The sequence below is a fragment of the Gorilla gorilla genome, chromosome 3, assembly GCF_029281585.2.
Source record: "Gorilla gorilla gorilla isolate KB3781 chromosome 3, NHGRI_mGorGor1-v2.1_pri, whole genome shotgun sequence".
NCBI classification, from domain to species: domain Eukaryota; kingdom Metazoa; phylum Chordata; class Mammalia; order Primates; family Hominidae; genus Gorilla; species Gorilla gorilla.
The window spans coordinates 12784879-12812871 of record NC_073227.2 but is presented as its reverse complement, the minus strand read 5'-3'; the positions used below and the strand labels follow the sequence as shown (position 1 = coordinate 12812871).

The 27993-nt window shown below is 59.0% G+C and overlaps 1 protein-coding gene and 1 long non-coding RNA gene across 5 annotated transcripts in view; one reads left to right on the top strand and one right to left on the bottom strand.

Annotated features, from left to right (window-relative positions):
• Positions 1-125: 125 nt before the first annotated feature.
• CPZ (carboxypeptidase Z) lies at positions 126-26541 on the top strand. 4 transcript variants are annotated; one of them, XM_031010497.3, is made up of 11 exons: positions 126-391; positions 6956-6988; positions 8621-8995; positions 11492-11704; positions 13616-13812; positions 14364-14525; positions 14894-15052; positions 19601-19736; positions 22870-23009; positions 25191-25290; positions 26048-26541. In XM_031010497.3, exons 1-11 carry the CDS (start codon positions 295-297, stop codon positions 26401-26403), a joined length of 1968 nt encoding a protein of 655 aa, XP_030866357.2. In that variant the 5' UTR covers positions 126-294; the 3' UTR covers positions 26404-26541. The 4 variants fall into 4 exon arrangements, with proteins under 4 accessions (XP_030866357.2, XP_055240402.2, XP_055240403.1 ...); XM_055384427.2 differs by lacking the exon at positions 6956-6988 and having other exon boundaries at positions 199-391; XM_055384428.2 differs by lacking the exon at positions 126-391 and having other exon boundaries at positions 6974-7085.
• Positions 2197-27993, bottom strand: part of LOC134758291 (uncharacterized) — a 30194-nt gene continuing 4397 nt past the window's right edge. Inside the window, exon 2 of the long non-coding RNA XR_010133311.1 lies at positions 2197-5336. This is a non-coding gene — a long non-coding RNA (uncharacterized lncRNA). The remainder of the gene's footprint in view (positions 5337-27993) is intronic.

The following is a 27993-nucleotide window of genomic DNA, read 5'->3' as shown; positions in this document are numbered from 1 at the left end:
AGGTGGCAGATGGGGAAACTGAGGCCCAAGGAGGGGCGGGGAGCCCTTTGGACGGGGCGGGGCACTCCGCCCGGGGCAGGCAGGGGCCTTTATCTGCTGTCCTGCCCCTCCTCCTCCCCCAGCGGCATCCTCTCTCTAGCTTCTGGCGCTGCCCACTGTAACCCGACTCCGGCATTTGCGTTTGGGGCGCCCTCCCTGCGCCGGGGGCGGGAGCCCAGCGAGCGCAGAGCCCCGGCCCCGCGCGGCCCGAGTGCCACATCACTGCGCCGGCCGTCCAAGGTCCGCCGCCCCACCATGCCGCCCCCGCCGCCGCCGCCGCCGCTGCTGCTCCTTACAGTCCTGGTCGTCGCCGCTGCCCGGCCGGGGTGCGAGTTTGAGCGGAAACCCGCCGGTAAGGCCGTCCCCTGCCCCACCCTCCACCCTCCACCCTCCACCCTGCAACCTCTGGGGAGTGTGATCCGTCGCTTCCCAGGGGCCCGGGAGCTTTCTTCCAGTAGGTCACGCGCCTATGGCCCTGGCGAGAATGTCTCCAAAGTGGGCAGCATGTGGCCTGGGACTGGTAGGGTGACCTCTCCCCTGGACGGGGACACCAGGGAGGCTCTCTACGGCATCCAGGCCGGGACCCCAGGCAGCAGAGGGTCACCACGCCTGGGCCGGGGGGTGAGATCTTTCTCCTGTCGGACACAGCAGCAGGGGCGCCCTGCAGGTGGGTTCGAGGGAGCAGGTGCCAGGACTTTGCAGGGCGAGAGGCCATCCAAGGTCCCCGGGTCCTTCCAGGAACGGGACAGTCTCTCTGGGCTGTGGCAAACTCTTGACCCCTCCCTCCCAGCTGGGGCTGTGATGTGGACAGCAAGTCTCCGGAAGTGGCCCTAAGGGCTGGGAGGGGGCGTGGGCCCCCTGGAGGGATCTGGGGCCCGGAGAGGGAAGGGACGCAGGGACCCTCTGGGAGGTCTGCCCGCACGACCTCACCCAAGGGGTGTGCAGCGGGGGTGGGGAGCAGGAAGGTAGAGGCTGGGGGCTGGATCCTGGGCTCCCGTCTGGCCTCACGGCCTCTCCAGGTGTGGGGGTGCATCTAGCCAACCGTGCTCGGGACTCTTATCAGAAGCAGACATCTGGGCTCCTGCAGGAGTGGGGCCATGTGTGGGTTCAAGGGTGCAGGGTGTCAGGTTCGGAATCGCTTGTTCTCTGGGGTTTGTGGATACCTGAGAACTGCCCGAGCCCTGCGAGTGGATGTGCCAGGACCACGATACCCCACCCTAGTGTGCTGTGTCGACACTTTTCCTTTCCGTCCTGTTGATGCCTGGATTTTCCTCCCACCTCTGCTCCTCGCCTTACCTCTGGGCTCTTTTCTACCCGCTGCGTGTGTGCTCATGCAGGTGTGCAGGTGGGGTGCTGCTGGAGCTTGTGCCGTGTTGTGAGTGGGCCTCCCCTTGGCCCCTGAGAGCCCAGACAGTATCTAGAATCAGGCTTGTTGGAGACCACAGCCCCCTCCTCCAGGAAGCTCTCCTGACCTGCCCTTTCCCAGGAAGAAATGCAGCCGCCGCCTCTGCACGCAGGCAGCACAGACCACCCTGTCCTCAGCCAGCAGGATGCACAGACTGCCCTGTCCTCACCCAGCAGGATGCATGGGCTGGTCTCTGTCCCTGGCAGGTGCTGAGCACAGCCGTGGCATCGGCAAGTGTTTCTGGGAGAAATCACTCATCCCCCAGTCCAGTCTCCCCTCTTACGGAAGAGTGTGGAAGTCAAGGACGTTTCCAGCCCACAGGCAAAAGTGGGCAGAGCCGGTCAGCTGCAGTGCAGGTCCCACACCCCGGGCTGCCATGTCCCTGTCTCGCCATCTGGGTCTTGCTCAGAGCAAGCCTGGTGCTCTCTCCTCTCTGCCTCACCCTTCCCTGGTGGAAGATTCCCTGTCCTCACTGGAGTCTGGGGACGGAGGTAATTTTCATGTCCTAGGGTCTGGGATTCAGATTCTGACTCCTCGACTCTGCTGTGTGACCTGGGCAAATGGCCTGACCTCTCTGACCTCATTCAGGTCTCATCCCTGACCCAGGCACAGCCACTGGTCAGTTTAGGAGGGGGAGGACTGACGGGCTGTCACTCCCCTGTTGAAGAAATGCTGCCACCTCGTGGTTGAGAGGCTTAGAACTTTCAAAAGCCGCTTTCAGACCAGTGCTGTCCAACAGAAACACAAAGCCATCCACGCACAGAATTTTATATTTTCTAGTAGCCACACTAATGAGGTAACAGAAACAGGTGAAACTGATTTTAATAACAAATTCTTTTTTTTTTTTTTTTTTGAGATGGAGTCTCGCTCTGTCGCCCAGGCTGGAGTGCAGTTGCGCGATCTCAGCTCACTGCAAGCTCCACCTCCTGGGTTCATGCCATTCTCCTGGCTCAGCCTCCCGAGTAGCTGGGACTACAGGCACCTGCCACCACGCCCAACTAATTTTTTGTAGTTTTAGTAGAGACGGGGTTTCACTGTGTTGGCCAGGATGGTCTCGATCTCCTGACCTCATGATCCACCCGCCTTGGCCTCCCAAAGTGCTGGGATTACAGGTGTGAGCCACCGCGCCTGGCCTATAACAGATTCTATTTAACCCAATATGTCCAAAATATTCCAGCATTTTGACATTCATATAAAAATTATTAATGAAACACACTGCTTTTAGTACTAAGTCTGAAATTTGGTGTGCATTTCACACATCTCACACATTGGTTTGATCTTGCCACATGTGAAGGGCTCAGTGGCCACGTGTGGCTCGTGGCTGCTGTACTGGAGACCATGGCTTGAGAGCCTTCTAGGGGCATAGGCTTTCACCCCACTGTGCGTTTGCAAGTCTGCAGGGGGATCCGGGGATGTCTGTGTCCCACGGTGGTTGGGGTGGGGAAGCAATGGTGAATAGTCTAACCAGCCACAGTCGTCCTGGCTTTGCTCTGTGGCTGCCAGGGCAGGTGGGGCCTGGGAGAGGCAGAGGGTGGGCTTTGGGTCAGCAGGCCCACCCCCGTGTGGTAAGGGGCAAAACCAGAGGCCTACGGAGGCCAAGCCAGCTGGCAAAGGCCCAGCCACATCATGGGACTAGCTGTGTGGTCTTGGGGCAGTTGCAGCCCCTGAGGGCTCCTCCCAGACCATCCTGACTCTCTTGTGGCCACAGCAGCACCCACTGGGGCTTGCTGATTGTTGGGGGAAGAATTGTGTTTTCCAGAAAAGATATACTGATGATGTAATCCCTGGCACCTGTGAATGGGAGCTTACTTGGAAACAAGGCCTTTGTGGATGAAATCTGATTCAGATGAGGCCACACGGGATTAGGGCAGGCCCTAAGCCAATAACTGGTATCCCTAGAAGAAGAGGGAGATTTGGGCAGAGACAGACACAGGAACAAAGTTCACACATGACAACAGAGGCAGGGACTGGAGTGCTGTGGCCACGAGCCAAGGAGCACCTGGGACCACCAGGAGCCGGGAGGGGCGGGAGAGTTCTTCCCTTAGAGCCTTGAGAGGGAGTGCGGCCCTGCAGACCTGCAGACTTCCAGCCTCCAGGGCTCTGAACTGTTGTTGCTTTTTTTTTTTCAAGACACAGTCTCTCTCTGTCACCCAGGCTGGAGTGCAGTGGTGTGATCTTGGCTCACTGCAACCTCCACCTCCCAGGTTCAAGTGATTCTCCCACCTCAGGCTCCCGAGTAGCTGGGACTACAGGTGTGTGCCACCATGCCCGGCTAATTTTTGTATTTTTAGTAGAGACGGGGTTTCACCATGTTGGCCAGGCTGGTCTTGAACTCCTGACCTCGTGATCCACCTGCCTCGGCCTCCCAAAGTGCTGGGATTACAGGTGAGGGCCACTGTACCCGGCTGTTGTTGATTTAACCTAAGCGTGGTGGGCGCTTTGCTAGGGCAGCCCTGGCAAACAAACCCACCCCTCTCTGTGCCTTGCACATGGCGGCCAGTGGAAGTGGGGGTGACCCAGCCAGCAGACACTCTTCCTGCCCCTTGGGAAACCCCGATGGGGCTGCACGGCTTGTTGGGGGGTCACAGGGGATAGTCCTGCTCCTGCCCACCATATGCCTCAAGCCTCTGTGTATTGAGCATTCACTGGGCACCTCACCCTGCTGTTGTATTAATCTTGATGGATCCTCCAACAGCCCTATGAGGTAGACGTGATCATTATCCCAATCTACACATGAGGAAACTGAGGCACGGGCAGTGGTTCATCCTGGAGTCTTAGTGCCCTCATCTGTGAACAAGGAAGACTGGAAGCCACAGGAAGCCAGGAAGGATCGCCTGTCCAGTCCCTGTGTGATGGTCCAGTCACTCGTGTGGGCGCTTGGTGGCTTTGGAGGAGCAGGTGCAGGGATGGACACCTCACCTTGCAGCTCCCTGAGGCCAGCAGAGGCCCCAGGGTCAAGTCAAAGTTAGTTCTTCCACTCGCTCATGTCTGCTGAGTGAATAAACAAAGTTCCAGGTTCACCCAGGCTCGCCAGCTCAGGGCCAGGCCACGCTCAGTGACAGCTGGGCACCGTCAGAGCCTTGTGATGGGTACCCAGGGAGTGGAGCAGGGGTGCTGGGCTGAGATCACCTTGACCCTTGAGCTGACTGTGCTGTAGCATCTGCCTCGGTCCAAGCTCAGTGCAGGATGAGACCACGGGTCAGCTGAGTGCAAACCCTGCTGCCAGAGTGGCCCCACTGGCGGCCAGCTTTGCACACCGGTGCTCGCTCAGGGCCCTGCACAGGATGGGTGCTCACACAGGGCCCTGTGTGGATGCCAGCCTTTTATCTGCTCTTCCCAACATCACCCAGTTGTCTTTAGGCACACCGACAGGCGGGCGAGGGCACAGTATTTCAAGCAGAATCCCGGACCAGCTTTTTTATCATTCCTTTTTTCCTAAAGTTCAAGCTGTCATGCCTCCTTTATGCTGCAGATTGGTGGAGTCTGGGGATGCTCTGTCTGGACCATGAAGGCCTGGGAGTCACGTGAGGGTGCCAGGGAGGGTGTCTGGACAGTCTCACGCCCACAGGCCCATGACAGCCATCCAGGGGGACTCAAGCTCCTCTGTGCTCATCCCAGCGCACGTTGTGGGCGTCCGCGGGCATGGACGGGCAGGTGGGCACACTGCAGCACCCCTCTCGGGTTAGGGCCACCCCACTCCCAGGTGCTTTAGGAAAACAGTGCCCTTGCCTGTTGCTCTCCCACACTCAGCACAGCAGGGCTCCTGCAGCTTGTCTCCGGGTTGTTCTGAAACCATCGCAGGAATGATGCACACTGTGGCTGATGGAGCCTCTTCCCCCCGGAAGATCGTGTGCTGGGCTCGGACCATAGGTTGTCTCATCTCACAGTATTCCTACAAAATGATTATAATGAACCCATGTGAAATGGGGGAAATGGAGACACAAAAGAGCCGCTTGCCTGGGGCCCCCGGCTGTGATGTGGCGGTTGGCACCTGGGCCCGGTGGCCTGGGGCTGGGCATCTTCCCTGCCCTCCACAGCCCTTGTGGTTCATAGTCCATGTTCCCTGCCAGCTTGGACAGGGAGGGAGAGCGAGCCCAAGGGCAGCCGCGTCTTCCCCAGGGCCGCCCGCACACACCTGTTCCATGCCCGGAGAGCGCTGTGTGGACCTCTTTTGTCATCTGTGATAAGGATGGAAACGGGAGCTCTCCTAGGAGTGCCTGGTGGAGGACTAGTGCCCTAAACGTCCCCATCCCACAAGAGCTTTGTGAGCTGAATGGTGTAGGGATCCAGGACTGTGGTTGCCCAGTCCCCAGTGGGGAAACCGAGTCCCAGGAGGTTCCCGAGGGTGGGAGCTGCCTGGCCACAGAGCAGCCCAGGTCTCTCTGACCTTTGGAGAGTTGCCATGTGCTCAGCCAAGTTTTCACAGCCCCCAGATCCTAGGGTGAGCTCCGAAAAGCAGTCTGCACTCTCCTGGCCTCAAGGTTCTGTCCCAGGTTTTGGCTGGAGGTGAAGTCACAGCCAGGCAGGCAGGCCTTTTCCTCTGCTCCAGCCTGCTTGCCCCCTTCTCCCTGGCCCCCTGCACCCACTCCACACGTCCTGCCTGTGGGTCACGTCCACTTCTCCAGGTTGCTGCTGCTCCCACTGCCCAGCCTGCCCCCTCTCTGGCCAGGTGGACTCCGTCATGGGCCCGTCCCAGCACCAGCCGGGTTTTAAATCTGATGCCGGGTTCCCCGCCTTGGGTGCGTTCTCGCTGCCTGATGCACACAGAGCCTTGGGTCCCACTTCATACAGGGCCCTTAGCAGCCAGCATTGCTTAGGGTTGGCTGTGTTTGGCCTTCTCAGAGGCCTTACTGTTGGGTTCACATGTCTGGGCTTCAGAAAGGGCCCTCGAAACCCCACGATTGTGAGGATGGTTTTGTGTGTTGATCCTTTGTTCTTGGAAGAGGGCCCCTGATTCAGGAAATGGGGAGAGGCCACACCCTGGTGGTGTCCTTGGGGGCACGGAGCCTGCGTGGCTGACTCTGGGAGGGGCCCGGGTCTGGGTGCAGCAGTGCCTGCTGGTGAGGGCTCTGGGGGCTGACTATTAAAACTTTTGGAATCTTCTGAGGATTCAGCGGCTTATGGTGGGAAGCTTGAGATTGGCCACAGTAGAGGTACTTGTGCCACAGCACTCACAGATGCCACCTCAGGGCTCTTCTGTCCTGGACATCAGGCTTGTAGGCACCATGGCCCAGCCCCGGGCTTCGAGCCAGATGGATGCCACTGACACCCGCTGCTGCCTGTCTGTCCTTAGGCAGGTCGTGTGACCTCTCAGACGCAGCTTTCATGCCTGGGAAATGGGGGTGACTGTGGTGTCTGCCTCCGGGCCTGCTGTGAAGACTCTATGAGATAGAGCTGGCAGAGGGTGGCCTGGGCTGGTCCCTACCTGCACTCAGGGCCCTGGCCATGTGTTGCCCGGTGAGTGAAGGATGGCGAGGCAGGTCCCTAACAGTGCCATGTCTCTCTTTCCAGGTGAATGCCACAGGCCACCAGCTGCAGACAGCGGTACAGTACCGGGACCTCCCTGGCTTCTGTTCTGTAGGAGGGCTGCAGCCCCCACACTGTCAGAGCACTTTAGGCAGCTGAACCCGTGATTTCAGAAGTGGGTAATGGATAACACAGCCCATTAATCAAACCAGAACCCCCTCGTAAACAGCCAGAGAAAAATTAGACACAACAAAAAAAGACCAGCCAGGAAAAAGTGCACTGGCTTCCCACCGGGCTATGCCCACCCCAGCCCCTGCAGAGATGTCCTCTCCATCCCTCTCCAGTCCCCACTGCAGTCACACATCCTGCGTTTGGGCCTTGTCCACATGCATTTCATGGTCACTGGCTCTGTGCCGGGCCTTGCTGAGTCTGGGGTTTGGGTGAGTCACCTCCCCGCCGGGCCCCAATTTCCTCCTTGTGACAGGAGGATTGCTGAACGAATCTTGTGAGATGGTTTCAAAAGTGATGTGGGAGCCAACCAATGTGAAGTGCTCAGGTCAGGGCTGAGGACAGGGCTTTTTCCCTGAAAGGGGCAAACATTTCATTGTCGCCTCCTGACGGATTTGGGCATCTGGTGTATTCTAAGTGGAGGCTTTCAAAATATCAGAAAAAAAATTCTGGGTACAAAGTCAATGACATATGTAAAATGTCTATTTTATTTTATTTTTTATTTATTTATTTTTATTTTTAGAGATGGAGGGTCTTGCTGTGTTACCCAGGCTGGTCTCAAACTCCTGGCCTCAAGTGACCCTCGCATCTCAGCCTCCCAAAGTGCTGGGATTGCAGGTGTTAGCCACCTTGCCTGGCTGTGAAATGTGGTGAGCAGGGCAATGTGAGGCAGAAAGAATCCTGTCCTTTCTAGACTTTGACATGAGAAGTGGCAAAATGTCATGACTTGTCCCATGCGATGCCACATCGGGAAAGTCCAGCTGAGGAAAAGAGGAGAAGGCCATCTGGGGGTGCGAGCGTGGAGCCAGCGGCTGCGGGGACACAGTCAGCTCCCGACGGGGCTGGAGGGCCCTGCTAGGCCGATGAGGGCCTTAGAGATGGGGCATTTGGAGCTAAACAAACAGCTGTGATGAGGAAGCAGGAAGGTGCCCAGCAACAGTGAGGACCCTACCCTCTGCCTGGGCTTACGGCATCCCTGCGAGCTGCAGAGCAGAGCCAGCCGAGCTGCATCTGTCATTATCCACTTCTCATCCAAGTCCTGAGCCCCAACTGACCCATTAGGGTCCCCAAAGACACTAGACGCCCAAAGCAGGATGTGTCTTTTGGGATGTCTTTGTGCTGCGGCTGTGGTTCCCGGGTGGTCTGTGCCTGTCCCTGCCTAATGCAGCATCAGCTGGCTGCCTTCACGGGCCCTTGTGTGGCACAGCTGCTTTGCAGATGGAGACGCTGAGGCTCAGGGCAGCCTGCTGCGGCTGGCTTGCTGGTGGGTAGTTGAATCTGGTTGGTCTTAGGCTCCTCCTCTGGTCTCTCACAGGCTCTGATTCCTGCACAGTAGCTGTTGTCCTAGTCCTCCCCTGCCAGACCGTGGGTGCCCCCTCCCTGCAGGCCCTGGCCCTGCGTGGAGTCCCCTACGTAAATGTCTGACGCGTGACGGTCAGGGCCACTGCGGGAGGGACTGACCTGCCAACCCTGCCTCCCCAGCCACCTGCGTGGACCTGCAGCTCAGGACCTGCAGCGATGCCGCCTACAACCACACCACTTTCCCCAACCTGCTTCAGCACCGGTCGTGGGAGGTGGTGGAGGCCAGCTCCGAGTACATCCTGCTGAGCGTTCTACACCAGCTCCTGGAGGGCCAGTGCAACCCGGACCTGCGGCTGCTGGGCTGTGCTGTGCTGGCCCCCCGGTGTGAGGGCGGCTGGGTGCGCAGACCCTGCCGGCACATCTGTGAGGGCCTGCGGGAGGTGTGCCAGCCCGCCTTCGACGCCATTGACATGGCCTGGCCCTACTTCCTCGACTGCCACCGCTACTTCACGAGAGAGGACGAGGGCTGCTACGACCCGCTGGAGAAGCTTCGGGGTAAGGGGAAGTGGTGGGGGCCTGTGTGGTCACGGGGTCCAGGTGGTCAAGGAGGACCAAGAGCCACACTGGAAGGAACTTGAGGGCTTTTCCGTCGACGGTGACGGTGCAGGCATTGGTAGAGGGCGGGGCTGCTCCCCGAGGCAGCATGTTCCCCGCAAAAGGGTGCCAGGCAGGGTCGGGGGCTCAGTGCAGATGGAGGATCCTCTCGCTGCCCAGGGCCCCCTAGCAGAAGCCTCCAGCCCCTTAGAGGCAGGCTGGGGTGGAAGGGTGCTGAGTCCAAGTGGGGGCAGTGCCCCTGCCCAGGGTGCAGTGAGGAGGCCTCGTGTGGGGGAGCCTGGGCTCAGAGTGCAGGGCTGGCCCTGGGGGTCCAGTCCTCAGCCACAGACCCTCCGGAACCACAGTGCTTACCCCTGGTCAAGGGGGGGCGGGACATTTACATCCCCTGGGAGGTCTGGCGGGCAAAGCTTCACGATTGCTCATCGCTGGGCCTGGAAGATCACACAGAGGGTTTGGCCTGGAGTGACTCCTCCAAGCAGGGTCTGCACCGCCCTGTGGGCTCAAGGAGGGAGAGGAGCTGTGGAGAAACGCTTTGGTGTCTCTTGCAGATAAAACAGTGGAGGGGGAGTGGGCAAGCCTGGGCCACCATGGGCCACTTGTCTCTGAGGTGCGCAAAGAGGTGCCAGAGGGCCACTTGGCAGCGGGGCTGGTTGGGGGCCCTGCATGGAGCCCCGTGTCTGTTGCCTCACGAGTCAGTGTCCACCAGAGACCCTGCATGATCCGCAGCAGCCCTGGCCCGTTAGACCTTCCTGTGTAAAAGAAATGTTCTCTTCTGTGCCATCTAAGACAGTTACCACTGGCCGCATGTGGCCCCCAAGGCTTGGGATGTGGCTCTTGCCACTGAGGCCTGGATGTGGGCGTTTCATCGCATTTGAATGAGTCTGAACCTGTCTTTGAAGAGCCTAGGGCCAGTGTGTGCCACATTCAACTGTGCAGGGCAGTGTCCGCTCATGGTTGGGTTCAGAGGATCTGACTGCGGGTGCCACACATGTGCTAGCTCATGCGAGTCTCACGACAGCCTTGCTCCATGGAAGAGGAAGTGGAGCCTCGGGAAGGGTGACAGCGGTGGGGTCTTTAGCTGGAGTGGCCCAAGCCCATCGCGGATGGAGGGATGGATTTGGCTATTCGTCAAACAGCTACCGAGCACTCACTGTACATGTGGCTCTGTGCTGGGACATTGAGGAGGGCAGGAGAAGGAAAGCAGACAAACACCCGGGCCGGGCTCCAGCAAGCCCTGGGTTCTGGGCTATGTCAGGTGCTCAGGGCTGAACCTGGCACGTCTTGCAGCCTCTGGCTCCCAATCTGAGAAGGTTGGACCCTGGGCTCCCATGGGATGCAGCGGTAGGGGGGGTGCCCTTTGCCAGCAGGTGGGAGCCGTCTGTCTGCAGAGCTCAGTCCCTGTAGAGGCGGTGGAGCTGCCTGTGGGAAGCCAGGAAGGCGAGAAAGGAAGCCAAGCCCACAGCCCTGGGAAAGCCCAAGGAGTCGGTTGGAGATTATTTTGGGCATCTCTACCGCCAAATTGCCGGCTTCCTCTGCTAGTCTTTCCCCTGGAGAACCGTTTTGAGCAGAAGCAAAACCACAGGATGAGGAGAAGCTTAGAGGAGCACATTAACTCTCTGTGGACCCAGGAACAGCCTGCGGGTACCTGCGTCCTGCTCCCGTGGGCTTGGCTGCTGCAAAGCCCCTGGCGGGGTGGAGGGAGCTGAGGGTCACCGGGGCGGCCCTCAGGGAGCCTCTGTTCTAGTGGATGACAGGATGGTGGGGAAGCTGGTGCATATGTGGTGTAGACATATGTATTCTAGATCCAGAACCCCTCCCTCTTCCTCCCGCCCCCTTTTTTCTTCCTCCCGCCCCCTTTTTTCTTCCTCCCCCAAGTCCTTCCCAGAACCCCCCTTTCTGTTTCCTTCCTGGACAAGCGCTCACTGTCGTACTGATGAGGTTGTAACAGAAACACTGGGAAGCCTCACAGCAGCCAGAGGGGGCACCACAAGGAGCCTTCCTGTTTCCACCATTAGCCAAGCAAACGGAGCAGAATACTGAACTGCGTGAGCGCCACTGTCATGGAAAACACACCCAGGAAAATCCCCTCTGCACACCCAGCAGGGGTTTGCCTTGGCGGGTCCAGGACCCCATGTATCTCTTTTCCTTTCTGTTGTCCTGCGCCGTATTTTAGGAACTTCCCACAGTGGCCCAATGGTATGTTTATTCACAGTCACGTTAGGAACCATAGCGCTGTGCTGTGTACACACCTCAGGTGCCGTTTGGCTTAGATATCGTTGTAGGCACTGCAGAGGGAACTCTAATTAAAGATAGAGATGTCCAAGCATGGCTGTCATGCAGAGGGGACTAAGGGTGCTGTGTGTGGTCAGCGTTCCCAGGCAGTGGTAGGAAGCCTGGGGGCCTGACACTGACTGAGCCCCCACACTGCTCCCCCAGGAGGCCTGGAGGCTGACGAGGCACTGCCCTCAGGGCTGCCGCCCACCTTCATCCGCTTCAGCCACCACTCCTACGCCCAGATGGTACGTGTGCTGAGGCGGACGGCCTCCCGCTGCGCCCACGTGGCCAGGACCTACAGCATCGGGCGCAGCTTCGACGGCAGGGAACTGCTGGTCATCGAGTTCTCCAGCCGCCCCGGCCAGCACGAGCTGAGTGAGTGCCCTTGGGAGGGCCTGGCCTGGTCCCGTTTCGGGAAAGGGCTTGGGCCGCTCCACCTTGGGGTGCACAAGTTGGTGGGGTGTTTGGGGTCCTGGGCACAGCTGGGGGCCTCAGGGAGCTGCTTGGTGCAGGCCACGTCCCGCTGGGCATGTGCAACCACTATATGTATAAAGGAGAATTTCTCCAGATATCCATCTTACTTCAAAATTTAGGGTGGCAGACTAGGTTATTTCATAATAATGGAGACATTGATCTAGTGGCTGAAAAGACATAAAACAAACAAGAAATTTTATTATTTTTTTTTGAGACAGAGTTTTGCTCTTGTTGCCCAGGCTGGAGTGCAGTGGCACGATCTCGGCTCACTGCAACCTCTGCCTCCTGGGTTCAAGCAATTCTCCTGCCTCAGCCTCCCGAGTAGCCGGGACTCCAGGCATGGGCCACCACACCAGGCCAATTTTTGTATTTTTAGTAGAGACAGGGGTTTCACCATGTTGGCCAGGCTGGTCTCGAACTCCTGACCTCAAGTGATCCACCCAGCTTGGCCTCCCTACTCAAACAGAATCGATTATTTTAGAAGCAGCCTCCAATTGACCCTTGGTCATCACCAGTTACTGAAAAATGCACCTGCTCTTTGTTTATGGACTCAGGGCCTTTTCAGGGCTGGCAGCCTCAGCCAGTCTTCATCCTACTGGTCTGGGCAGCATGAACACCATGAGCCCAAAGGCTCTATCTCTTACCAGGGGCCAGAGGCCACCTGGCCACACCCTGGCGCCCAAGGCTCACTATGTTCCCTCTCCAACTGTAACATGCTCTGGGCAGGAGGCAGAGGCTCTCCCTACAGCACTGGAATTTGAGGGCAAGAGGTGCCCCTGTGCAGAAGGCCAAGGGAGGTAACCAGCGCAGAAAGCGCCCAGGTCATTTATACCCCGGAATGTGCCATCCGAGGAACACGGATGTTTCCTCTCATCCCTGGATGTCCCTGAGCCACACACAGCTGGGGAGGGAGACATCATTTTCCAGGGGAGCAAATGTGAGGCTTAGAGAGGAGTGACTTGCCTGCAGTCACACAGACAGTAAGGCCATGGGGCCTGGTCCACTCTTCTTCCTATAGTCCATTCATTTACCCATCCATCCGTCCATCCATCCATCCATCCATCATTTATGCATCCATCCATCCATCCATTTATTCATTCAGCCATTACACATCCATCCATCATCCACCCATTCATTCATACATCCATGCATCCATCCACTCATCATCCATCCATTTATTTACACACCCATCAATCCATCATCCATCCATCCATTCATGCATCAATTTATCCATTATTTCATCCAGCCATTATTCACTCATCCATCCATCATTGATTTATCCATCTATCCATTCATCCATCATTGATATATCTATCCATCCAGCCATCCATCCATCATCTATTCATCCATCAATCCAGCCAGCCATTATTCATCTATCCATCCATCCATCCATCATTGATATATCCATCCATCCATCCTTCCATTCATCCATCCATCACCCATCCATCCACTCACCCATCCATTCATCCACTCAAGGGCCAACCACCTTCCCAGCTAAGTACCAATGTGCACTTTGACTTATTACACAAACGTGAAGAGAGACCATCAGTTAAGTTTGCATGAATCAATGATAACATATATTATTCATATTCTTGAGTTATGCTAACTAAGAATTCTGGGTAGGCATAAAAAACGAGCTTAACAAAAGTGATGACCTTGATGAGACCTCATTATATACAGAGATTCTTGAGTCAAAACAAGTATGAATTGGTCCCAGCCCATCTGGTCATCCTTGCTGAGTTGGGGGGGCCTCATGCCTTTGGGGACCCCCGGCTTTGAGATGATGCCCCAAGTCTCTGTATTTGCCCCCAGTGGAGCCCGAGGTGAAGCTCATTGGCAACATTCACGGCAACGAGGTAGCGGGCCGGGAGATGCTCATCTACCTAGCCCAGTACCTGTGCTCTGAGTACCTGCTTGGTAACCCCCGCATCCAGCGCCTGCTCAACACCACCCGCATCCACCTGCTGCCCTCCATGAACCCTGACGGCTATGAGGTGGCAGCTGCCGAGGTGAGCGCCCAGATGCCTGGATCCTGTGGACCACCGCCAGAACCACCCCCTCATTCATCCATTTATGAGTAGTTTATCCTAGCGGTGCTTCGTTCCTGCCTCTCTAGGAGAGGAGCATTCAGCAGGTGTCGATACTGGCAAACCCCTGCTTCAGGGGCTGGGGAGAAGGAAGGCACTGAGAATTCTAGGTGTATTAAAAAGGTGATGCGTGTGATAGAGGAAAATGATGGAAAGGAAGTCGATGGTGCCCGTGTGTGTCAGCGGGGGGTCAGGGTACCTCTCGGGGAGGTGGGCAACGAGCAGAGCAGGTGACTGCCGAGGGCACCCCACTCAGGGGGAGCAGCCAGGGAAGGCCCCAAGGCTGTGGCATCAGCAAGGAGCCCCGGGGTGGAGAGGAGGCCAAGGGTCAGGCATGCCCCCGAGCTCATCACATAAAGCCGGGGGAAACCGCAGCCCCTGGCCTTGACCCTCAGCCCAGCGTGAGACCCATCTGGGAGGAGGAGGGTGGGGTGTGCTTACCCCACCCAGTCGGGGGTTGGCCATGTTTTCAGGGTGCCGGCTACAACGGGTGGACGAGCGGGAGGCAGAACGCGCAGAACCTGGACCTGAACCGAAATTTCCCGGACCTGACGTCCGAGTACTACCGGCTGGCGGAGACCCGCGGCGCACGCAGCGACCACATCCCCATCCCCCAGCACTACTGGTGGGGTAAGGTAGGAGCCGCCGCTGCCCATGCCGGTCTCCACCAAGGCATCCAGGGGTCCCTAGTTATTCCAGGCTCTCTGGAGTTGTCCTTCCCTGGGGACAGGAGAGCCTGGTGCTCCCTCCCTGCCTCAGTTACCTGTCTGTGAAATGGGAACACCTCCTTGCTGGGGCGTTGGTGAGATTCAGAGATTCACGTTGGAAATGCCTAGATCCCCGCAGGGGCCCAGTGATGGGGGCCGAGTCCAGCTGGTGCGTTGATGTAGAGACCGTTAATAGTCTGCACCATTGGAGCCCAGAGGGCTGCTGAAGCCCAGGGCATGGCTGCGGGCCAGTGGGAAAGCCCAGCCCTGAGGGCGGCCTCGTCTGTCCTGGGCAGGTGGCCCCGGAGACGAAGGCAGTCATGAAGTGGATGCAGACCATACCCTTTGTGCTCTCAGCCAGCCTTCATGGGGGCGACCTAGTGGTTTCCTACCCCTTCGACTTCTCCAAGCACCCCCAGGAGGAGAAGATGTTTTCTCCCACGCCCGATGAGAAGGTGAGAGGGCTGTCGGGTGTGTGCAGGGGAGGGAGACGGTGTGCGCGGTCCCCTTGGAGCTGGTGCCCCTCCAGTCCTGAGCTCAGTGAAGACAAAGCTCCTAGGAACCTCTACTCAGAGCGGGTCAGCACCACCTGCTCCAGGCCCAGCTCTGCAGGGAAGCCCCTTCCTCCTGGAAGTCTGTGACCTCAGGGGCCGTCGCTCCCCTGATCTTCCCGAGGCTGGCTGCACTGTCTTTCACATGTCCCCGTCTGGGAGCTCCTGGGGTGGGGACCCTGGCTCAGCGCTGCTGTTCCTTTGAGCTCCGCCCCGCACCTGGCGGGGTCCCCAATGCTTCCCACCGCAGAGGGGTGCGTTTCCGGGAGGCGCCGGCAGAGGGCAGTGCTGCAGCGCGCATGCTGCCCGCCCGTCCTGCTTCCCGGGGGTCGTGCTTGCTTCTCACGTGCTGGGCTCCTCCGGATGGGGAAGGAGTTCTGGTCCCACCGTCCACTGGGCCATTAGGTGAGGCCCTCCCTTTTCCGGGCCTCAGTTTCTCCTACTGTTCGTAGAGCAGCCGGCGATGAGACCCGTGATGATGCTGGGACCCTCCCAACCCACCCTAACCTTAGGACGACCTGCTGGGAGAGGGCATGGAGTTGGTCAGTTCCCACACTGTGGATGAGAAAGCGGAGGCTGAGGGAGGGGTTGTGATCTGAGGTGGGCCCCAGCCTCCAGCCTCCAGCTTCCAGCCCCCAGCCCCCAGCCCCATCCCCCAGCTGCGGATCCTGGAGCTTAGCTGCCTGAACCGCCCCTAGTGGTCCCCACTCCACCGGAGGCTGGGCCTGCCCTCCACCTGGCCCCTTGATGGCCCAGAGTCGCTCCCCAGGCCTCGCGTGGAGAGCCAGGCCTGCCCTCCACCTCCCTCCCTGCACTTTCACTTGGTGTTTGGGGGAAGGGGCAGGGAGAGAGGGACTGGCCCTGGGTGGGCAAGTGCCAGGTGCTGGGCCCCTCATAGCAGCAGTCACACATCGTTTGTTCTCCTTTCTGAGGCCACCCAGCCGAGTGCATAGCTGGGCCCCTGGTTGGCACTCAGGTATCAACCCTGCCTCACCTGGCCCCTCCCTGTCCTGGGGCCATCACTGGGAATGCAAACGGGACTGGTCCCTGCGCTGGGGGTCCTCAGTCTAGGGTGGGAAATGGAGCCAGAAACTGGCAAGAAGATTGCCAGGGCTGCAGGAGGGCTGTGAGTGCACGTGTGTGCGTGTGCATGCATGTGCACACGTGCATGTGTTGGGGTGGGGAACCCCCAGCCTGGTCTGGGACTTCAGGAGGGCTTCCCTGAGGTGTCAGTTTCCCAAAAGGACTCCACAGGTGAGGTAGAGATTTCCAGCTGCTGGGCAGAGAGGGGCACTGGAGGCACAGGCCACCTGGTGCAGAGACCAAGGGGAGCCCCAGGGAGCCGGGTGCAGGGGCCCATGCCGAGTGCTGTGGCCCAGCAGGAATGGGGAGAGCAAGCTGAGCACCCTGCGGACAAGGGGCAGTGACAGCAACACCTGGGCCACTGGCGCATTTGTCCTGCATTTGTTCATTCTTCCACCCATTCACTCCTTCACTCACCCATTCACTCACTCACTCACCCACTCCCTCACTCATTCACTCACCCATTCACTCACTCACTCCGTCCCTCACCCATTCACTCACGTACTCACTCCCTCACCCATTCACTCACACACTCCCTCCCTCCCTCACTCGCCCATTCACTCACTCACTCATTCACTCACTTATTCATTTACTCATCACTCATTCTCTTATTCATTCACTCATTCACACACATTTTCTCATTCATTCATTCATCCATTCACTCATGCACTCATTTACTCACTTATTCACTCACTGATTTACTCATCACTCATTTACTCACTGATCACTCACTCATTCACTCACACACTCATTCTTTCACTCATTTGTTTATTCCCGCACTCCCTCCCTCACTCATTCATTCATTGACTCTTGCAGGTAGTGCACACCAAGAGTGCAAGGGGTGAGGTGTCTGGTTCTCTGCTCAGACCTCTGCAAGTGCCCGCAGAGGTGACTGGGCGGCCTCCACTTCTGGCCTGGCCTTGCACCCCTGTGGGGGGCCATGGCTGGGCAGGGCAGGTGTCCCCCTCTGCACAGACAGGCCCAGTGTGTCTCAGCCTCAGAGCTGGCAGGGCAGGGCAGGCATCCCCTCTGCACTGGCCCAGTGTCTCTCAGCCTCAGAACCAGATGTGAGAAGATGTCCCCAGGGGGGATGTTCACCCCAGTGAGTCCCATCAGAGCCAGAGAAAATAACACTGTTCCCAAGCCATCCATCGTCGGGCAGTGATCATGCAGCCCTGTGGCCGGCAGTGATCTCTTGAAACCAGGGTCCCAGCAGAGGCCTGGGTTTGGCAGGGGAGCATGAGAGGGGCTGGCTGGGGTGTGCCAAGGTACCCTTTCACCAAACTTCCATGGTGCCCTACGGACAAAAGCCAGTGCCTGGGGGCAGTGTTCAAGGCCCTGCAGGATGGCCATGGCTGCCTTTTGCTGCTCCACACGTGCCCCTCTGCCCGAATCCTGCTCATGCTGTGTCCTGCCTGCCAAGCCCTTTCTGGCTTTGCCCACGCTTGCTGTGGGAATGAGCATAGCCAGTTTCCCAAGGGCTTCCTGGGGCAGGAGCTGGGTGGGCTGGGTTTCCCACGGTCCTCAGCCTGTGTTCCTGGGTCCCCCTTCAGTCCCAGCTTCCCTGCTCCCACCTGGTTTCATTTATCTGTCTCTTCCTTGCCCATGTGCGCCCAGCCTCTGGACCAACAGCTCCTCTGATGTCCTTGTCCTGCACCTGCCCTCCCAGGTCAGGCCTGTCTTAGCCAGACCTGGGCTCCTGCACCCCAGGGTTTTGGGGACTGGTGGTCGGCAGCCACCTTCCATGCCTTAGCCCTAGAGACTGACCAGTGATGGGAGGGAGGCCCCAGGGCAAGGGCAGGGAGGAGGGACTGTAGGGCAGGGAGGCCTTGTGGGTAGAAAGGGTGACATGGTGGGTTGGGTCAGGAGCAGACTTTGGAGAGAGTCTTGTCCCACCCTCCTACCCTGCGAGGCTACACCCTGTCAAGCTGATGGATAAAGGCAGGTCAGAGGTGGGACACAGGTAGAATGTAGCAGATGTGGCCTGGGCAGATGGACTGTTTGTTGGATGTGATTCATTCTTGATGGGAAAGTCTGCTGAGGCTTCCTGCTATGAGGCAGGGCAGGCTACTCCTGAGCTGATGCTGCCCCACCCACAGGTGCAGGGGCTGCTGGCAGGATAGTGGTCCATGGTCTGCCACCCTGGAACCACAGGGCCTGAGTGGGGTTGTGTTTGGGCCCTTGGTTTGTGTCTGTGGGACTGAGTCCAGATGGCACAGCCTCACTTCTGAGGAGCTGGACCCATTCCTCACCAACCCCAAACCTCACGTCTGGGAGTCCGAGTCTCATGACCCCCACCAGGGAGAGATCTTCACTCTGGCCTGGAGCACTCACTCATTCACTCATTTGCTCATTCACTCACTTATTCACTCACTCACTTATTCACTCACTCTCATTCACTCATTCCCTCACTCTTTCACTTACGCATTCACTCATTCACTCATTCATTCACTCACTGGGCCCTGCCTGTCCACCCTCTAGTGTCCTCCACTCCTCCTTTCTGACAGAGGGAGCCCCCTCCTCAGCACAGACCTGTCCTGCTTGGTGGGGCCCTGATGAGCTCATGCAGGGTGAGCCCTTCGCCTGCCTGACCCACCAGGAGCCTCTGCCCAAGGTCAGCCTGGGACTTACAGACAGCCCAGAACCCCCACAAAGGAGGATCTGTGGACTCTGCCTGGGGGATGGGCACAATGCGGGAAGCTCTGGGCTGGGAAGGGAAGCCTGTGGGGAGGGACCCAGGATCCCAGCCACACATCCAAACATGTCAAGGGTGGCAGATCCTGTGAGCTGTGTTCTATCCCTCTACCAACTGCAGTGGAAGCTGGACGGTGGGGTAGTCAGGGAGGGGCTTCCCGCAGGCTGAGTCCCAGCCTCTGATGGTGCTGGTCAGCCTGGAGGTGGAGTGGGGTGGGGAATGAAGCAGTGATTATTCATAGAAGTAGTCGGCTTTGGAGATGAAGTCGGGGAAAATGCAGCCCACCCTTGCCTTCACTGCTCCAACAGCCTGGGCTTTATAAACTGTCAAGCCAACCTGCACACACCCTGTGGACACCATGTCTGTGTGTAACCTCAGGAGAGAAGCCCACACTACCCGGCCAGGTGTGCAGAGGCTCGGTGATTACCCCAGTTACCCACGGGACCTGGCCCCGAACTCCAGCAGTTCCAGACTGCCTGTGACCCACCTCTGGGCCTTCACATACACTGTGTTCTCTGCAGGACACCGTTCCCCTCTCCTACCTGCAGACACCATTCCCCTCTCCTATCTGCAATGCAGGTGTTTGCACGCGTGGCTCCTCCCCTCATTGACCCCAGCTCACAGGACGTCCTGCAGGGGACCGTTTCCTTATCTGAGCCAGGTCTCTTTTCCAGATGTTCAAGCTGCTGTCCAGAGCCTACGCTGACGTCCACCCCATGATGATGGACAGGTCGGAGAATAGGTGTGGAGGCAATTTCCTGAAGAGGGGGAGCATCATCAACGGGGCGGACTGGTACAGCTTCACGGGAGGTGCGGCTTCTGCAGGGCGGGACTGGGGTGGGGGTGGGGGGTGCAGGGGCTGGGTGGGGCAGGGGCAAGGCATAACTCCACGGTCTGCTGCTGGTATCCAGCTGGAGAGACCGGAAGACAGGGCGATGCCTCACCTGGTGGAGAGGAGGCTGGCTTGAGTTTTGGTTTCTGTCTTGATGAAAAGCTGTTGTGTGACTGTTGTGGAGGACCCAGGCCCGTGGCTTCTGTAGTTTATTTCATGAACACCCAAATGTCACGGTTTTACCCATGACCAATCCCTTTGTGACATTAGGGAAGTGGAGTTGCCAGATGAAATGCTGGACTTCCAGTTAAATTGGAATTCCAGAGAGACCGTGAGGAATTGTTTTTAGGACAATGTAAGGATGTTCCAATGCGTGGGATACGCTTACGAGAACCCGCATGGGGTGGACTGGTACTACAATTGTATCTGTGGTTTCTCTGGAGCCCGACTTTAAGTGTGTACATCTTTATCTGCTAAATTTGCCCTTGGGGAGGCTGCACAGGAGCAATATAATGGGCACGTGCCACTGTGTGTCCTGAGGGGCACCTGCCAGACCGGGCACACATGCTCTGGGCCCTGCCTGCACCTCTCCATGCCGGCACATCACAGATGAGAGCGCTGGGCTCAGCTGAGAGAAGGACTTGCCGGAGGCCCAGGGCCACAGGTGGCAGAGCCAGGACCCACGTGGCATCCCCTTCTGCCCCCTCCTCCCATGCAGGCGGGCAGAGAAGGTGGCACTTCTTGCATACTCTGAAGCCATCTTCGCAGCCTGCTCTGAAAACTTTTCTCTCCTGCTCAATGGTTGGCACCTGTGGTCTTTCCCTGGTGCGGTGCAGCCTCTCTCCCTTCCAGAACCCAGGCAGAGGGCCCTCAGCCCCCATCATAGCCCTGTGACTGGGGTCTGCAACAGACACCCAGGAGCAGAGCTGGGAGAGGCCCCTCTCTGTTCCCTTTTTTTCTTGAGACAGAGTCTCGCTCTGTCACCAGGCTGGAGCACAGTGGTGCAATCTCAGCTCACTGCAATCTCTGCCTCCCGGGTTCAAGCGATTCTCCTGCCTCAGCCTCCCGAGTAGCTGGGATTACAGGCGCCCACCACCACACCCAGCTAATTTTTGTATTTTTAGTAGAGATGGGGTTTCACCATGTTGGCCAGGATGGTCTCGATCTCCTGACCTCATGATCCGCCTGCTTCGGACTCCCAGAGTGCTGGGATTATAGGGGTGAGCCACTGTGCCTGGCCTCTGTCCCTGTTGCCCCTGACACGGCCCTGGGAAAGCATGAAGCCGGGGACCAGAGCTAGCTGGACCAGAGAGACGGTGACTGGCTACACTGGGGTCTGGGCGGGGACTGTCAACAGCAGCTACAGGCTCTGCGGCTCAGGAGCCTTGAACTTCGGAAGGGCGTGGGCTCCCTGCGACCCCCGACACAGCCAGCCCTGTGGGTGCCATTGTCCTAGGCCTGCCTTGGAGATGGTCATGGCTTCTGCTGAACAAGAAGCTCCAAGAGCAGATGGCACAGAGGGCAGAAGCGGGTATGGCTGGGGTCGACCCAGCTTGCTCTGAGGCCTTCTCGGCTGGCCAGGTGGCTGGTTGTCCACCCTAGCCCGGGCCCGTGGTCTCCCTGGGAGATGGAGCTAATAGGACCACCCTCCTAGACTCTGGTCAGGACAGCGTCTGGGTAAATGGACATTGTCACCATGGGGTCTCCAGGCCAGCAGCTGGGATGCCAGGGGCCTGTGCGGCTGCCCCGTGCTGCGGGCTTCTCTGTTAGAAACCCATTCATCCCTGACCTCACCAGAGACAGCATGGGGGTGGGGAAGCCTGTGGACTTTGCCGCCAAGCGGCCTGAGCTTAAGATGCAGCTCTGCCTCTTCCCATCGCGGGACCCTTAAATGCCTCATGCCGCCATCTGCGGATCTGCAAAGTGGGGATCATATGGTCCACCTTGCAGTTGTTCAGCCCCTCAGCTGCAGGAGGCGCGTCTGTGGCGAGTACCTGCTGCACTCACCTGCCTGCTGGGCGCTTGGCTGACACCCCTGGCGTCCCAGCTGTCTCTGTGGGGCTGACACCCCGACGTCCAGGCTGTCTCTGTGCGGCTGACACCCCTGGCGTCCCGGCTGTGTCTGTGCGGCTGACACCCCTGACGTCCCGGCTGTGTCTGTGCCGCTGACACCCCTGACGTCCCGGCTGTCTCTGTGCCGCTGACACCCCTGGCGTCCCGGCTGTGTCTGTGCGGCTGACACCCCTGGCGTCCCGGCTGTGTCTGTGCCGCTGACACCCCTGGCGTCCCGGCTGTGTCTGTGCCGCTGACACCCCTGACGTCCCGGCTGTGTCTGTGCGGCTGACACCCCTGCTGTTCTGGCTGTCTCTGTGCCGCTGACACCCCCGACGTCCCGGTTGTCTCCGTGCCGCTGACACCCCCGACGTCCCGGCCGTCTCCGTGCCGCTGACACCCCCGACGTCCCGGCCGTCTCCGTGCGGCTGACACCCCCGGCGTCCCGGCCGTCTCCGTGCGGCTGACACCCCCGGCGTCCCGGCCGTCTCCGTGCGGCTGACACCCCCGGCGTCCCGGCCGTCTCCGTGCGGCTGACACCCCCGGCGTCCCGGCCGTCTCCGTGCGGCTGACACCCCCGGCGTCCCGGCCGTCTCCGTGCGGCTGACACCCCCGGCGTCCCGGCCGTCTCCGTGCGGCTGACACCCCCGGCGTCCCGGCCGTCTCCGTGGGGCTGACACCCCCGACGTCCCGGCCGTCTCCGTGCGGCTGACACCCCCGACGTACCGGCCGTCTCCGTGCGGCTGACACCCCCGACGTACCGGCCGTCTCCGTGGGGCTGACACCCCCGGCGTCCCGGCCGTCTCCGTGGGGCTGACACCCCCGGCGTCCCGGCCGTCTCCATGCGGCTGACACCCCCGGCGTCCCGGCCGTCTCCGTGCGGCTGACACCCCCGACGTACCGGCCGTCTCCGTGCGGCTGACACCCCCGACGTACCGGCCGTCTCCGTGCGGCTGACACCCCGGCGTCCCGGCCGTCTCCGTGCGGCTGACACCCTGGCGTCCCGGCCGTCTCCGTGCAGCTGACACCCCTGGCGTCCCGGCTGTCTCTGTGCCACAGGCATGTCCGACTTCAACTACCTGCACACCAACTGCTTTGAGATCACAGTAGAGCTGGGCTGTGTGAAGTTCCCCCCCGAGGAGGCCCTGTACACGCTCTGGCAGCACAACAAGGAGTCACTCCTGAATTTCATGGAGATGGTGAGTTCTGACGGTCTCAGGGCTCTGGTCCAGCTGTGGCCTGGGTGGGGTGGGTCACATTCAGGCCCCCAGGGCAGCCCCTGCAGCCTCACTGCCCCATACACATGCTCCTCTCGCCACTTGTTTTGGGGTTAACTGTCCACCATGCACAACTTGAGATACAGCAGCCGGCTCTCCTCTGCATGCCCTGTGGGTGCTGGGGCGGCAGTGCCATGTGTTGGAGTTCCTGTGAGCAAGGATGTTACGGCCTAAAGCAGCACAATTAAACAAGGGAGCACAGGCCTGGGCAGCCCGGCGAGGCGTCTGACCCAGCCTCAGAGGCTGGGGGGGCTTCCTGGAGGAGGCAGCCGCAGGGCTTCATCTTGAAGAAGGGTAGGAGAAATCAAACCCCATGACAGGGAGAGCTCCCAGCAGAGGGGAGCATGCTGGAACCCCAAGGGGACTTCAAAACCCTTGAGAGCCACTGGGGCTGGGGTGAGGACTCGAGCCGTGGGATGGGGCGGGCACTGTGCTCCAGGAGGCGCAGAAGTGAGGACTCTAGGCAGTGGGGTAGCTGTGTGGCTCAGGCAGGGTTTTGGGGCCTCAGAGTGAAGGGTATAGGCAGGAAGTGGCTGGCAGAGGCTGGGGGTGGGGCAGGGCGTCCTGACTGAGGGGTGACTAGTATCGTGAGGCTGAGGTCACCCAGAAGCAGGGAGGTGAGTGGGGATGGCTGAGAATGTGTCTAAAATGACCCCCTCGCTGCCCCAGAGAGCCAAGGTCTCCCTAGCACTCAGTGTCAGAGTGGGGACTCTGTGCCCATGTCTGCCCCCCTTCCAGCACAGCTCACACCGAGGGTGCTGGGGACCCCAAGAAGGGTCCAGGATGTCACAGGGAAGGCAGCCTGCGTTCGAAGAAGCTTCTGCTATTTTTTTCCCAAGTGTTTTCAAGAATCACATAAATTGCATATGAGCACAGATGCCCAGTGAGAAGCAGGCCTCAGAAAGAGGGTTGAGCTGCAGCAGCAAGGAGGGGTGAGGGCGCAGCACTGTACAGCTGGCGCCTACCCACACAGGGCAGCCGGTTCTGACACCAGGCCGGGTGGCAGACGGGGCCGTCCCATTTTATAGATGGAGTTGAGGTTCTGGCCTGGGGTCTCTGGCCCACACACAGGCTCGTGCTCCAGGCTCCCAATGTCTGTGAGACAGCCAGAGGAAGAGACAGAGGGTCAGAGAGTGACATGGCCTGTCTGGTGTCGCCCAGATCTGCTTCTTCCCAAGCCCTCTGTCCATGAGCTCCCTCCTTTCTAGAAAAATCAGGAACCTTCCTCCAAGTAAGAATCGAGCGAACTCCCTGGGGCAGCAGCCACCAAGATAGGAAAGAAACAAAGCCCCACACAAAGTAATAATGGAACATTCTGCCATTTGAGTCTCTTTCTGATGGCTGTGCTGCAGCCCTGCATCACCTGGGGCGAGTCCCATTCTTCTATGAGCTCTCACGCCAGGCCTGTGCACATTGCATTTTGCGGCTGTCTGATGAACATGAGGTTGAAGGAGCCTCGAATGTGGGGGGGTGGTTTGTCATCAACTGTTTTAGAAGAAATGTGGACAGGATCAGGCAGCTCTGGGAGGGCTTTCCAGGGTGAAAACATTGGAGCTGTGGGCGTGCAGGGAGCTTGTGTGTTCTGGACCAGTTTGTGCCAAGGCCAGGCGAGAGGTACCAAGGCAGGGTGTGTTATACACGTGTACGATGAAGAAACCACGCTGCTCTAGCAAGGGTCCGAGCACTCAGTCCTCGTCCTCTCCGATGCCCACGCCACCTTCAGGAGCCTCAGCTCAGAGGGACCCAGCGAGTCCCGCTGTGGCTGGGAAGGCAGGGAAGGAATGCCGAGCAGTTGCAAGAGTGGCAGGAACGGGTTCCCTGCTCAATGCCCATCGAGATGGAGTCAGCCAGGCCTCGGGTGAGATGCAGGGTCATTCAAAAGCCCAGAACGTGCTCGGGTCAATTGCTAGGGAGGAAACTGAGGCCCACAGAGGGGAGTGACTGACTCATTAAAGATGGCAGAGCGAGGGTTGGCGGAGTGGGGCTCTGTGGGGTGGTTCTCCCTAGATACCGAGCTCTGAGCATGTGGGGAACGAGCTGACGGCGTCCACGCTCATCGGGAGAGCTCGCACCATCTCCCTGGCCTCCCCTTGATCTCTTCAGGTGCACCGGGGCATCAAAGGTGTGGTGACAGATAAATTCGGCAAGCCACTCAAAAACGCCCGGATCTCAGTCAAAGGCATTCGCCACGACATCACCACAGGTGAGCACGTCCCTGGCTGTCCCCTGGGGACCACGTCTGCCAAGGGAATGCCACACCGTGGCAGCCGGCGCCCTCAGGCACTCACAGTGTGCCCAGCCCTCAGCAGGATGGCTCCATTCCTCCCCAGGCTGGCTGGGTGGGGGAGGGTGGGCAAGAACCAGGGTCTGCGTCTGCTGCAGCAGGCTGCATCTCCTTACAGCATTTGGTGAGGGAAGAGCTTGCCCGGCCGTGGCTACTGAATGATGGTGGATGTGTGCTCTGTATTCCTAGGAAAATGCCTCCTTCTCCAAGATTGCCGGGGAGAGCCATCTCCACCCATAAGCCTGTTTGTTTCTATCCCAAAGTTCATACCCCATTGATAGCTGGGGTGTCCAGCCCTGTGCGGGCTCTGGCTGTCCTTACAGGGATTTCACAGCTGATGAAAAATGACAGTATGCTGTGATATGGGTTACCTGGCAGAGATGTGGTCCAGAGAAGAGGGGGAATTTTGCTAAATGTGGGTTGGGTATGGGGGGGGGGTGGGAGTGGTCATCGAAGGTTTCAGAGAAGAGGGGGTACCTAAGCAGGGTTTTGAGGGATAAATAAGAGTTTGACAGAGAAAAGGGGTGGAAAAGACATTCCAGGCCTACGCAGAGGCAAGTGCACATTTGGCGCCTGCCTCCCATGCTAACCTCTCCCCACTCATATCCATCGCCCATCACCCCGTGGCTGGGTCTGCAGTCCTCGTGAGAATGATTTTTAATCTATTTGTCCACAGCCCCAGATGGCGACTACTGGAGACTGCTGCCCCCAGGTATCCACATTGTCATTGTCCAAGCCCCTGGTTATGCCAAGGTCATCAAGAAAGTCATCATCCCCACCCGGATGAAGAGGGCTGGCCGTGTGGACTTCATTCTGCAGCCTCTGGGGATGGGACCGAAGAACTTTCTTCACGGGCTGCAGAGAACTGGACCCCATGACCCGCTGGGAGGTGCCAGCTCTTTGGGGGAGGCCACAGAGCCCGACCCGCTCCGGGCGCGCAGGCAGCCCTCGGCCGACGGGAATAAGCCCTGGTGGTGGTCCTACTTCACATCGCTGAGCACGCACAGGCCACGCTGGCTGCTCAAGTATTAGCCCCGGCCCCAGCACCCGCCCGGATGTGGAGACCCAGGCCCATCTCAGTGTCCCGGGCTCCTGGCTCTGGATTTTGTCTGCCACAGACATCCCACAAAGCCGCTGCCGTTTTATTAAAGTGTTTTGATCCACTTTCCACTGGAATGAGAGGATCTGTGTAAGGCACTTTCCAGGGAAGGCTGGGGACCGACCCTTGTTGCCTGAGGGCAGCTGGGGCCTGGGCCCCACAGGGCAACACCCGGCAGCTATCCTGCTGCCCATAGGTCCGGATTGCAGGCCCGAGACTCCAGCCTATCTGTACTGGGCCAGGTGGACTAGCTGGCTTTTCCCAGACCACCAGGCCTTGAACTGACTTCAGATGGGAAACTGAGGTGGGCCAAGGGTGTGAGCCTCTGTAGGAGCGGAGCTCCGGATCCTGCAGCTGAAGCTCATGTGTCCTGGAGTGCAGAGGAGAAGGAGGGGCGCTGAACGGGAGGATGGGGGTGGGCAGCAGGTGACCCAAAGGTAGGGTCAAGAGCTTAAGGGCAGGAGAGCTGGCCAGAGCCTGGGGCCTCATGGCATGATCGGGGGGACCACACTCAGGCTCACAGGCTTCCAGGGGGGCCTGGCTCCATGGGCATGGATATTCCTGGGACCTCCCTCATCCTGATCGTGCTACTTGGGTCCAGGGACCCTCTCCTGTCCCCTCTCTCACCATCGAGAAAGTCTGTCAGCCCCGGGATCTTCCAGGAAGGGGTCCCATAGCCTGAGCAGAGAATGCAGCAGAGAAGGCACCTGAGCCGGCCAGGGCTGTGTCAAAAAGCAGCAGAGACCTGGCGCTTCAACAGCAGAAGTGTGTCCTCCCACAGTCCTGGGGGCTGACGTCACAGCCATGTCGGCAGGGCGGGCTCCTCCTGGCGCCACGCTCCCTGGCTCTTTGGCGGTCATCTTTCCCCCACTCTTCCCATCATCATCCCTCTACGTGTCTCTGTCCACGTTTCCTCTTCTTGTGTTGGGCTAGGGCCTAATATAAGACCCTAGCGACCCTCATTTTAATTTAGTTACCTTTACAAAGATGCTATCTCCAAATCAGATCACACTGAGGACCTGGGGCTAGGACTTCAGCAGATGAATTTTGTGGGGGGGACATGGTGCAGCCCCCAGGAGAGGGCAGCATCTTGCATGCAGTGGCTCCTCACCTGCTCCTGGCTGTGCCATCGGCCCCCCTGGTTTCCAGAGCTCCAGGCCTGGGCAGGTCCCTCCATGGAACTGGGCATCCACTCTGAGCAGTGCCTTGACCTCAACTGAATGACCGCATGGTCCCCACCAGCACCCTCAGCCTTGTTCCATTGCCTCCTGGCAGCTATGCCCTGAGGCGAAGGCCTCGGGGTTCCCAGCTGAAGCCCAGAGGAGCAGGCACACCCCCGGCGCTGGGTGGCGTGCTCTCGGGGGAAGGCATGGGGAGGGCTCAGGCAGCCTACAGCCCTCAAGTCTTACACTGGCACAGCAGCATTTGGTTTGCGGAGCAAGAATGATCTGGAGTGTTTGGGGAACATCTCACAGCCTCCTGAGCCCCTGCATCCTACATTCACCCATGCGCCTAGTGACTTG

Bases quoted from the DNA above. Each gene is read 5' to 3' on its own strand.
- CPZ (XM_031010497.3), top strand. From the start codon at position 295: ATGCCGCCCCCGCCGCCGCCGCCGCCGCTGCTGCTCCTTACAGTCCTG. The intron at 13,813-14,363 runs GTGAGCGCCCAG...CCATGTTTTCAG, and splicing joins ATGAGGTGGCAGCTGCCGAG to GGTGCCGGCTACAACGGGTG. The intron at 19,737-22,869 runs GTGCGGCTTCTG...TCTGTGCCACAG, and splicing joins CTGGTACAGCTTCACGGGAG to GCATGTCCGACTTCAACTAC.